This window comes from Aulonocara sp. 'chitande type north' Nkhata Bay, linkage group LG14 (genome assembly GCF_057382095.1).
Source record: "Aulonocara sp. 'chitande type north' Nkhata Bay isolate Kocher_YH1m ecotype deep benthic linkage group LG14, A_spYH_male_GT1.1, whole genome shotgun sequence".
In the NCBI taxonomy this organism is placed as follows: domain Eukaryota; kingdom Metazoa; phylum Chordata; class Actinopteri; order Cichliformes; family Cichlidae; genus Aulonocara; species Aulonocara sp. 'chitande type north' Nkhata Bay.
This window is the reverse complement of record NC_141357.1, coordinates 4,121,070-4,133,258: the sequence shown is the minus strand read 5'-3', so window position 1 is coordinate 4,133,258 and position 12,189 is coordinate 4,121,070. Positions and strand designations below refer to the sequence as shown.

The 12,189-nt window shown below is 40.9% G+C and overlaps 1 protein-coding gene across 3 annotated transcripts in view; it reads left to right on the top strand.

The window, feature by feature from the left end:
* Positions 1 to 12,189, top strand: part of sez6b (seizure related 6 homolog b) — a 243,156-nt gene that overhangs the window by 162,988 nt on the left and 67,979 nt on the right. For all 3 annotated transcript variants that reach the window (XM_086260610.1, XM_086260609.1, XM_086260608.1), the window contains exon 4: positions 11,753 to 11,942. In XM_086260610.1, coding sequence (XP_086116736.1) covers positions 11,753 to 11,942 — 190 coding nt within the window. The remainder of the gene's footprint in view (positions 1 to 11,752; positions 11,943 to 12,189) is intronic.

Sequence of the window (12,189 nt, the reverse complement as noted above, 5' to 3'; positions counted from 1 at the left end):
CTCATACTTTCTCCTGCACTTGATATATGATCCATTGTTGATCTGCACACAGCTGTTGTCACGAACGTAGCACTTGCTTACGTCACTGTCATGAGACGCAGTGTTCCTACGGGAAAGTAACGGTAATCTAATTACCGTTTTTGCAATAGTAATCCCTTACTTTATTTGTTACTTGAAAAAAGTAATCGGATTACAGTAACGCGTCTGCCCATCTCTGCTAATGAGGGAAGTGGGAACACATGGGGAAACAGCTGACACACGTGAACATAACAACGTCACAAGGGGAGAGTAAAACTAAAAACACTGAACATAGGAACACAGGACCTCTTCAAAATAAATCAGGAAACATAATGAAACGCAGACATGAAACACATGAAGGACAAGGAAGACTTAACACAGGGTTTGAAAACACAAGGGGGATCTAATAACAAATGAACTTGAATAACTTAATGAACTTAAACATAAACCATAAACATCAAAATAAACTAAAACTCAAAACGCTGGGTCAAAGTACCCAGGATCGTGACAAGAAGACTGAAATAAAAACTGAGCAGTATTATGGAGGAAGAACAAGGAAGAACCTTGGATTGGATCACTGGAGCTAATCTGACTTGTAATAGGGCTACGCTACTGAGAACTGATGAAAATACACTATTAAACCAATTAACAAACTTACTTAAGTTAGTTACTTGAATTCAAGGCAACACCAACTGTAAATCTGTGTCAGTAACAATGCATTTGGGTTCAGAGATGGGGAAAGCAGATCTACCATCATGTATTAACATGTTGCGCTAAATTAAATGAGCCTCCTGACCCTCCAGCGAATGAGGAAGATGGCTGGACAAGCTCTTCAGATCCTCCAGCCAATGAAACAGGAGGCTGGACCGCGTCTCCTGAGCCTCCAGCTCTGCTGGGTTCATGGTGTGGCTGGATCGTTCTGTCACGTCTTAGCTGGCAGACGTGTGGAGTGGAAAGAGTGGTACAACCCAAACGCAAGCACTGGAGAAAGAATGGAACTTGAACAGAACGTGAGCCATTTTTTGGCGGCCGAAAACAAACAGAAACAGGACTGGAACTAACAAAAACCTAAACTGGGAAAACCTAAACCTGGAAATACCTCATGGAGACGCAAGGGAGGTTAGCAGGACGATCGGGCAAGAAACAGAGGAAGACAAAGGACCTAACTACACAGAGGGATAACCTGTCATGGTCCTGAGTCTGAGGACTCAGTGTTTTGTGTTTTCTTATGCTTTTGTTCATTCCGAGTGTGTATTCTGTTGTGATTTTGCCATTTGTTAGGTTTCTGTTCTTTGCCTGCCTGCTCCCACTTCTCTGTGTTCCCTCTGTCTGTCCATGGTGTTATTGTGTCTGCTCATGAGTCTGCCTGTCATGTTCAGTGTCCTGTCTGATTCTCTGTGTCTGTTAGTTTCCTGTTTTATTCTGAAAGTTCATGTCTCATGTCAGTGTGTTCAGTTTTACCTCTCCCCTGTCTCGTTAGCCTTATTGCTCCCAGCTGTGTCTCCCTCCTGTGGCCCATTCCCTGATTACTCCCCGTGTATTTAAGCCCTGTGTTTTCCTGTGCTCTCTGTCAAGTCGTCTGTTTAACTCTGTGTCCGTCTGCATCATTCTGTGTAACCTGGTGTTTAGTCTGCGTCTCTCCGCCATCTTTCATTGTGTATTTTGTTCCTCCCCCTGTGCGTGTTTGGTTTAAGTTGAGTTCTTTAGTTTTCCCCAGTTTAGGTTGGTTTACTCCCCGCTCTGCTCCTCCTGTTTTTGTCCCCTTATCACCTCTGCAATAAATATTCACTCGCACCCCAGTCAGTGCCTGCATCTTGGATCCTTTACTCAATTCACCACACGACTGCTGTGCAGCCGTGACATAACCAGGGAATGACCCAGGAGGAGAGCACAGCGGGGATCACATACAAGTGACCAAGAGGAAGCAAAACTGAAAATAAGATGCAAGACTATCAAAGTAAAACAGGAAACAAGAGACATTCACAAAGACATGGCACTGAGACATGGAGACATGACTGAGTGGGGGAAACACAGGAGGTGCACAAACATTGAAACAGTGGTGACTTGACATTAAAAGTGTAACACAGGAAGGCACAGTAGCAGAAACCTAAAGACTAGAAGCTAAGGATATACACACAATAAGGAGAACCAAAACCAGGAATAACACTAAATCCAAGAATATAAATTGATCAATAAACACAGCAGCAGATGGGATGCTCTATCTCTATATAAGTTTTATTTATTTTTTATTTTTTTGCTTAGTCTAAAAAAAGCATGAGACTAATGAACAGGACAGCAGAATAACAACATCAGCAGACTACAGCACTCCAAAACCACTGCTGTAGTTTTCCACAGATTTTACTGAGGGGACTGTTTGACAGATCTTAGATAATAGTTTGCGATACAGATTTGAAAACAATGTCATCCATTATGCTGACAAGGCCTTATGCTTTTTCCAGATCTGGGTTCACCACTTATGATTATGTTCGTGAGATTGTTTTACAGAAACTGGACTTAAGCCAGGACAAATTAGATTATGTCTCCCAAGTGTTTTATTATCACTGTGCTGTAGGCATAATGTGATTACTTGGTGATGCCCTCTGTTCAGCACACTATTTTCCTGATCCTGTTGTGTCCATGAGTTCATTAACTGTGCTTTATGACTTGTTATACACAGGCATACCATAGAGGCTATTGAGCTTGTGGAGTCATTGGTGCTGTCTTGAGCTGGATAGGTTCCTTCTGTACTCATAGTGCAGTGAAGTATTTGTCATACTTGCACTAATATGTTTTAGATAATAAACCAGAGAGAATACTTAAAGGATGATTTTATTCATTAAGGACAAAAAATCTAAACGTGGCTGTCCCTGTGTGTAAAAACACACATGCTCTCTAACCCTAATAACTAGTTGTTATCAGCATTTGCAATAACTGTGAATAATTTTTTCACATTGCTTTTAAGGACTTTTGGCACACTATCATTTGTGGAATTTTTTTTTAATTCAGCCACATAAGATGGTTTTCCAGGCACAAACAACCTGTTTAAGGTCATTTCAAAACATCTTGATTTGATTTAAAGTCCAGACTTTGCGTTTGTACATGTTAATGTGTTAAATGTATATTATACTGTAAGTATGTCAACATTTTTAGTGTTGTTCTTAAGTCCAATTTGATGTTCATACTTGTGAACATGCTGACCACTCCTCTGAGTGGATATCCAGCCCACAAACCTACCTTGGCAGCTTTTCTAAGGAAAGCTGTGGATTCATCTCTTAGTTAGGTATGAGGTGATGTGGTTGATATGATCTATAGAAAACTGCAAAAAAAATAGGATGCCTCCTAAAGATATACCTGCTGTGATGAAAAAGTTACAAGTGACACTTTTTTGTGTCACCATACATGCTTTCACTGAAAGAGACAAGCTTATCTAAAGCATTATCACTGAGCTCTCTCTATACTGTCCTTTAAACTTTTCCTGTGTTTCTTACGTTTGATTTGTTCTTGAACAATATTCAAAGCAGACATCTGATCAAGTTTCTTCCGATACATGCTGATATTTTAATGTTAATATAATAAAATGTCTGATACTGTGCTAGATTTGACAAAGACAGCATTTATATAACAAAACTGAAAGTCAGAGTTTGTCTTCAATTCTCTTTTTTACCAGGAAATTAATGATAGTTTAAGTGCAAACAGGCTTTTAAATCTTCCTTTTATAACCTCTCTATCACAGCTTTCAAGTAGCTTCTAAATTCAAACTAATCTGTGAAGGCTAGCACTTTTGTGCCATAAAGTCTTTTCATAAAAGGACCATTTCGTCATCTGATCTGAAACAGGTAAGTTCTCCAGTTTGCTCTGTCACTAGATGACAGTATGCTGTGTGGCAACAATAATGACTCTACCTCTGAAAAACTGTCCATAGCCTCTATGGCACTTTAGAAATTACCCATATTAATAATAATAATAATAATAATAATAATAATAATAATAATAATAATAATAATAATAATAATAATAATAATAATTTCACAATCCTCATAGGAAATGAAACTCAAGTAAACTTCAAAATAAAACATAAAACTAGAAAAGATGCATGAATTATTAGATATTTACATCACAGAAAATTTGTTTCTGCAAAACATAATAACTTTTTAATTTCTTGTAAAATGTTCTACAGCTTGTTAAATGTTGGTATAATAAATGTAGTCTGCTGAATAGCGTGACTGACAATTCAAAGCTAATATTTTAGAAATCCGAAAGTTTATCTTAATAAGGGTGTTGTAATACTTATAATGATTTGTAATACTTTTAATCTGATTTAATCTGATTTAGTCTGATTAAATTACATGTTGGATTAAGACATTGCTAACACATTTAGACTAACAAGCAGGGTGCTTGTTAGTCTAAATCACTGTAGAGTGGCATTAGTGGCATCGAACATTCCTTCGGCAGATATTAGCTACTCACAAATGGCACCCTTACAAACTCCAGCTACTGCAGCATCTCAGCGAGGATGACCCAGATTGGCGCACAGAATTTGCAGAATGGGCAAAACAAAAATTGGAACAGGACCCTCAGTTCACGCAGAAGATTTTGTTCAGTGATGAGGCAAACTTTTATGTGAATGGTGAAGTTAACAAACAAAACCACCGCTATTGGTCTGACACTAACCCACATTGGACGGGTCCCTCCAAGACTGTTGGAACAACAAAAGTGATGGTTTGGTGTGGTATATGGGGCACAATGATAGTGGGTCCATTCTTCATCAGTGGAAACCTCAAGGCCACTGGATATTTGAAATTGCTACATGATGATATGTTTCCCTCTTTATGCACTGAAGCTGGCACGTTCCCTGAGTTTTTCCAGCAAGATGGTGCACCACCACATTATGGGTGCCAGGCCCGAGCATTCCTAGATGAACAGTTTCCTGGAAAGTGGATTGGTCGTCATGGGCCAGTTGAATGGCCCCCAAGGTCTCCCGATCTGACCCCCTTAGACTTTTATCTTTGGGGTCATCTGAAGGCAATTGTCTATGGTGTGAAGATACGAGATGTGCAGCACCTGAAACTACGGATACCGGATGCCTGTGCTGGCATTTCTCCTGCGGTGTTGCTATCAGTGTGTGAAGAGTGTGAGAAGAGGTTTGCATTGACAATCCAACACAATGGGCAGCACATTGAACACATTTTATAAGTGGTCAGAAACTTGTAAATAACTCATGAAAGAATGAAGTTACGTTGAAACCAAGCACACCATTGTTTTTCTTGTGACATTACCAATAAGTTTGATGTGTCACATGGCCCTCTTCCTATTGGAAAAACAAAAGTTGTATCCAAGATGGCCGACTTCTAAATGGCCACCATGGTCATTCACCACCCATCTTGAGGAGTTTGCCCCCTCACATATACTAATGTGCCACAAACAGGACTTTAATATCACCAACCATTCCCATGTTATTACGGTGTATCCATATAAATGGCCCACCCTGTATATTCATATGGGACTGAACATTCACATGTGATGCAGTTAATGTGAGATCATGTTAAAGTACAACATAGAAAAGAAGAAAATGTAACCACGGTAATTAAGTGATTTTAATGTTTGAACTTTGCTTTAAATCATGTATATGAAATGTGAAAAACAGAGAGAAGAAGCTTGTTGACAAAGGTGTGTCTTAAAAGAGGATTTATATGTCATAATCATATTCAAGATTCAAGATTCTTTATTTTTCACATGCATAGTTATACGAGTACAACACGCAGTGAAATGTATCCTGACACGCTCCTCAACTGTGCAAAAAGAGAGAGAGAACATTATATACATTAAGTGGATATATACAGGAGGACATTATGTGCAGTAAGTAATTGCATGATGGTGAACATGAAGGAGGTAAAAGAGGAGGTGATGCATATGGGCACATGAGTATAAAAGAGGAACATTGGGGTTCTTCCTCTTGTTCCGTGCAATGAGTAGGAGAGCATCATTTAAAGATCTGACTCTGGGAATTCATAGTTGTATAATACAGTAAGAAACAGTGGAGCAACCACTGCCCAAACACTTTGGACCAACAAACTGGATTTATAATTTTTGTCTTTTTCTCTACTCATTTTTGCTGTGTTGGATTATAATTTCCAAGAATTTGGCTATTTCCCACTGGATTGCAACTTCCAAGGATTTGACTGCCTTCCCGTTGGAGTAGTATAACTACACCAATCAGAGATAAATCTGTAGTGGCCAAGGCATGCGCATTCTTTCTTCGAACCTCTCTCCTTCCAGGATTAACATTAGAAACCAGCATCAGTTTATAGGATGTAATTCATGTAATCAAGATGGCGCCATTGAGTTCGGCTGCCGCCCTGGCAGCTCTGCGACGACTGTGCTTTTATTTCGTTTTATTTATGTTTTTTATTGGTTTTTTTGCTCGTGTTGCACTAGGCCGGACTCAATATGACTTTGGCACACTTTTGGATATAGGACAACACTTTTCACTCACCTCTGCTACTGGTTTACTGGACACAACGTTGTGGCCGGAAGAGATCCTCCGCGACGAGAACAATGACTCCAGAGGATGTTGGAGACAAAGGAGACGGCGATACAGAGGTAGAAGAGCAGGGGTCCGGAACAGGCTGCGTACCAGAGCATACCGCCCTCCACTGCCTAGCATATTGCTAGCTAATGTCCAGTCACTTGAGAACAAGCTGGACGACATCAGGGCGAGAACCAGGTACCAGCGAGACATCAGGGACTGCAACATCTTCTGCCTGACCGAAACCTGGCTGACCAGCTCTGTGCCGGACCATGCGATAACCCCGGCGGAATCATTTTCTATTTTCCGCTCGGACAGAACTGCGGAATCCGGTAAACTGCGGGGCGGTGGGGTTTGTTTTATGGTTAATAACAGATGGTGTAACCCTCAGAATATCACGTTCCTGTCCCGGTCATGCTCACCCCATCTGGAGCTTCTCACCATCCTCTGTCGGCCATTTTACCTCCCTCGGGAGTTCACGGCTGTGATTATCTCTGCGATTTACATCCCGCCACAAGCGGATAACAACAAGGCGCTATTGGACCTCCATGATGTGCTGAGCAGTCACCAGGCTAAACATCCAGATGCCGCCCTCATAGTGGCGGGGGATTTTAATAGGGCTAAATTAAAACAGGTCATGCCTAATTTTCACCAGCATGTTACCTGTCCCACCAGGGGAAACAACACACTGGACCACTGCTACAGTCCATTTAAAGGCGGCTACAAAGCCATCTCCCTACCGGCTTTTGGGAAATCGGACCACGCCGCCATTTTACTCGCCCCAGAATATAAACAAAGGCTTCATCAGGAAGCTCCGGTGACGCCAGAGGTCAAACGTTGGACTGTCCAATCAGAGGCGACGCTGCAGGACGTACTCGGTGATGTAGACTGGGACGTATTCCAGGATACTTCCGCAAACATTGACGAGTTTGCGGACACAGCGATTAGCTTCATTGGAATGCTAGTGGATACCATCATCCCCTCGACTACAATTCGGACCTTTCCCAATCAAAAACCTTGGGTTGACTCTACTGTCAGGAGAGCTCTCAAAGCTCTCAAAGCACGGACCACGGCCTACAATATGGGGCTCACATCGGGCGATATGACCAACTATAAAGCAGCTTCTTATGGTTTAAGGAAGACTGTGAAAGCGGCTAAAAGGCGTTACAAGGACAAGGTGGAGTCGCATTTCCAATATGGCGACTCCCGACGTATATGGGACGGGCTACGAACAATCACAGATTATAAACCCAGCACGGTGAGATGTACGAAACCGGAGTTAGCTGACGAACTCAATGCTTTTTTTGCGCGTTTTGAGGCGCCTCAGTTTCAATCTCAGAGCCCTGCACCCGCCCCCGCTGCTGAACCAGCACCACTGATACTCTCTGAGCATGACGTGAGGAGAGCTCTGAGGGCAACCAACTGCAGGAAGGCAGCGGGACCAGATAGCATACCGGGACGTGTGCTAAGAGTATGTGCAGATTAGCTAACTACAGTTTTCACTAACATCTTCAATGCCTCCCTGGCCCAGCAGGTAGTCCCCACCTGCTTTAAAACATCAGTGATTGTTCCGATCCCTAAGAACACCCGCCCAGCCAGCCTAAATGATTATCGCCCAGTGGCCCTAACATCTGTAGTGATGAAATGTTTTGAGAGGCTCATGAAACCCTTTATTAGTTCTTTCCTCCCTCCCGACTTGGACTCATTGCAGTTTGCATACCGGACAAATAGATCCACTGGAGATGCTGTAGCACAGGTCCTGCACACCACACTGAGCCATCTAGATGAGGGACGTGGGAACTATGTGAGAATGCTGTTTATAGACTACAGCTCAGCGTTCAACACCATAGTGCCCCACATCCTTACGGATAAGCTCCGGGATCTGGGATTCAGCACATCCTTGTGCAGGTGGATTCACAGCTTTTTGACTGCGAGACCACAGTCGGTGAGAATAGGGGATGTGTACTCTCATACCCTTTCACTGAACATAGGGGCCCCCCAGGGATGTGTGCTTAGCCCTCTTCTTTATTCCCTCTACACCGCGGACTGCACGGCCAGATACCCCACTAACTCCATTGTGAAGTTCGCTGACGACACAGTGGTGGTAGGACTCATCTCCGGGAATGACGAGAGGGCCTACCGAAGCGAGGTGGACGGATTAGCAAAGTGGTGTGTGGCAAACCACCTCTCCATGAATATCAGCAAAACAAAGGAGATGGTGATGATTTTAGGAGACAGAGAGGCGAGAAAACTCACACCCCAATTCAGATCAATGGAAACCCTGTGGAGAAAGTCTCTAATTTTAAATACCTCGGTGTTTATATCAACGAGGACCTTAATTGGAACACACATACGGACTTCCTCATCAGCAAAGGCAGACAGCGCCTCTATCATCTGAGGCGTTTAAAGAGGTTTAAGATCTCCAAGAACATCCAGAGGAGATTCTACACCGGGGTCATTGAGAGCATCCTGTGTAATAACATCACGGTGTGGTACGGGAACTGCACAGTACAGCAACAGAAAGCCCTGCAGAGGGTCGTGCGCACAGCTGAACGCACTATGGGAACATCTTTACCAACACTGCAGGACATCTACGCTGAAAGGTGCAGATCCCGGGCCATCAGGATCACTAACGACTCCAGCCATCCCGCTTACAAACTGTTCAGGCCACTGAGGTCAGGGAAACGCCTCTGTAGCCTGAAAACAAGAACTGAAAGGTTCAGGAGGAGTTTTTACCCACAAACAGTGAGACTCCTCAATCAAAACATAAATCGGACAACATGATGGACAATTCCATACACAGTATATAATTTTCTTTTGAGTTTTATCCTTATTTTTATTTGTATTTTATCATTTACATCTGTATTTATGTAAATACGTACACTATAGCTCTTAACTATTACAGCGTAATATTTTGCACGATATTATACATTTTTATACTTTTATATAGATTTTTTTTTTTTATTATAAGTTTAGTAAGATGCACAGTCGGGGGGGGTACTTTTTAGCCGGAAAAAACATTTCACTGTGTGTTGTACTAGTTATAACTACATGTGACAAATAAATAAAGAATTGAATTGAATTGAATTGTAATTCAATAATTATAAATCAAGTGATTTGTTTATGTGATTATTATTATTTGACTTGGGTTTTGCTTTGTTTCTGCTAAATTGCTTTAGTAAAATATCCTGTACTCAAAAAGTCCAAATTGTTGCGATTCCCTTTTTAATCATTTGTGAAACAGCAAAAGTAAAAACCTTTATAATAAACAGATCCTTGGGGGGTATTTTCCAGGCCACTATAAGTTAACCCAGTTAGTTATGCAGAGCACGGATTTGGATGAGAGCTTCTGATAATGGATGTGACTGAAGATTCATGCTTGACTGCAAGGCATCTCTGGCAAGCATGCATTCAGAGCAGGCAGTATCAACATTCGGAGACTGAAAAGCAGTTAGAGCTGGGCGAGTCCTCTTCTCAGCTGTATCCAAGCTCCGTTTGCCTACTGGGTAATAATCACTGGATCAGAGTCCAAGACTTTTTAAACAGAGATCCGGTTCCAGGCCTTTCTGTATTGGGCATTCCTGGTTGAAACTAACAATGTTCCCCCGTAATTGTTTATTTTTGTTGAAGTCAGGTAACTGCAGAGGGAAGTCCATGACGGTCAACAGTAGGGATGCATCTAGAACTGATGCTTATGGCACCATTCAATAGCAAAATTCTGAAAATGCAAGGGTCCTTGTTTGTTAATAATGATTATAATTGATGATTAATTCACAAAAGGTAAAACACAAACAATGCTTCAGGGGAACAATGCTTCTTCAAGGGAAAAATATTTCTTATTTAGTGAAGCAACTTAAAAACCAACATCCACGTTTGTTCAATGAACTCAAAGTGAACGAGATTTATTTCATATTAAAAACATCTAAAGTATTAGTATTAATGTATTATTTTGTTTGTGAAAGCCACTGTGAAATAAAACAATAATAACGGTTATTAATAACAAAAATTTAATTTGTCACTTTTGAGCTTTGATCTCTCCTTCAATGCTAATGATTGCTCTGAAGTCAAAGTCATAATGCTGCTATAGAGAGCTATTTGAAGCTATGTTTGCTACTGACATTATTTGTATTGACAACATATAGGCAAAAGAAATGGTATATAGGGATTCTAAATATCACTAAGCTGACCTAGGTGGTTAGAACTAAGCTCAACTTATTCATGTCCAGTTATTTACAAATCAGTAACTGTAATCCATTACCTACTCATACATAATGTTTGCGTAATCTAAATAAACTGTTGTGCTGCACTAATCTGACTTTTACTGCACTACAAACATCTTAAACTATGTTTTAAAAAAACAGAGAAAACAAAATGAATATATACAAAATGCAATACTATTCCCTTAAATGTAAATGCTGCCAAGAGAGTGAACTTCCCTGGTGGAGGTTCATGTTTTAAGATTACCTCTTTATTTAACCGTGTAATTAACATTTTTTGTAAAACTGAATTCGATTTCACTAGCCACAGCTAGACCTGATTGCTGCCAGATCTACTAAGATCCCTCAAATAGAACCTGTCTGACAAAGTGAAGTAGGTCAATACACTATCCCATGATCTAAAGAAAGAGATAAGAAACTACATCAACTATCTATAACTTTATTTATAACTATCTAACTTCTGAGGAGTAGCTGGCCTATCAAAATCACACCAAGAGCGCATCAATGACTAATTCAGGAGGTCATAAAAAATACAACAACATCTGAAGAACTGCAGGCCTTACTTGCCTCAGTTAGGGTCACTGTTTATGATCGAACAATAACAACGAGCCTGGGCAAAAATGGCGTCCATGGAAGAGTTCCAAGGCAAAAAACCACTGCTGACCAAAAACAACACAAATTCATTCACATTCACATCTTAAAGATTCTAAAGACTCATAGAAAAATATTCTGCAACTTTTTCTGTGACAAAAGTTGAACTTCTTGGAAAGTTAGCATCCCATTGCATCTTGTATAAAACATAGCATTTCATTTAAAAAACAAACAAACAAACAAACAAAAAACATCAAAGATGGTGGTGGTATCGGAAACTTAGAAAATTCTCTCTACAGCCAACATTCTCTAGGAAAGTTCACAGAATGACACAGAACGTGGATTTTTCTAGTATTATTTTCATGTGCAAACAATATAATCTGTACTCCTTTTTTGTCAGGTGATGAATGTGAATCTTTCTGAAGGAGACAAAGTGATCTTTGAAGATGTTCTAAACAGCGAGAACACAGTGCTGGCCAACGAGTCCATTCTAATGAGGGGTTTGGTAGTAAGAAGTCACAGCAATCAGATCTCCATCCGCTTCCACAGCATCAATCCTCAGGCTGGAGCAGTCCTTGTCAGATATCAAGGTAAGTCTGAATCACTGAACGTGTTCTTCCTTCACGCTGAAAGTTTAAGCTGAAAAAAAAGTAGAAATGACAGTTTCATGCTTGTTGCAAAGCATGAACATAGATTCAGGCACAGCATGCAGCAGTGATGAAGATGTTTCAATCTTGTTTTATGACTTTTTTATGAGGTTGTGCATCGAACACAAATACACACACACACACACACACACACACACACACACACACACACACACACACACACACACAC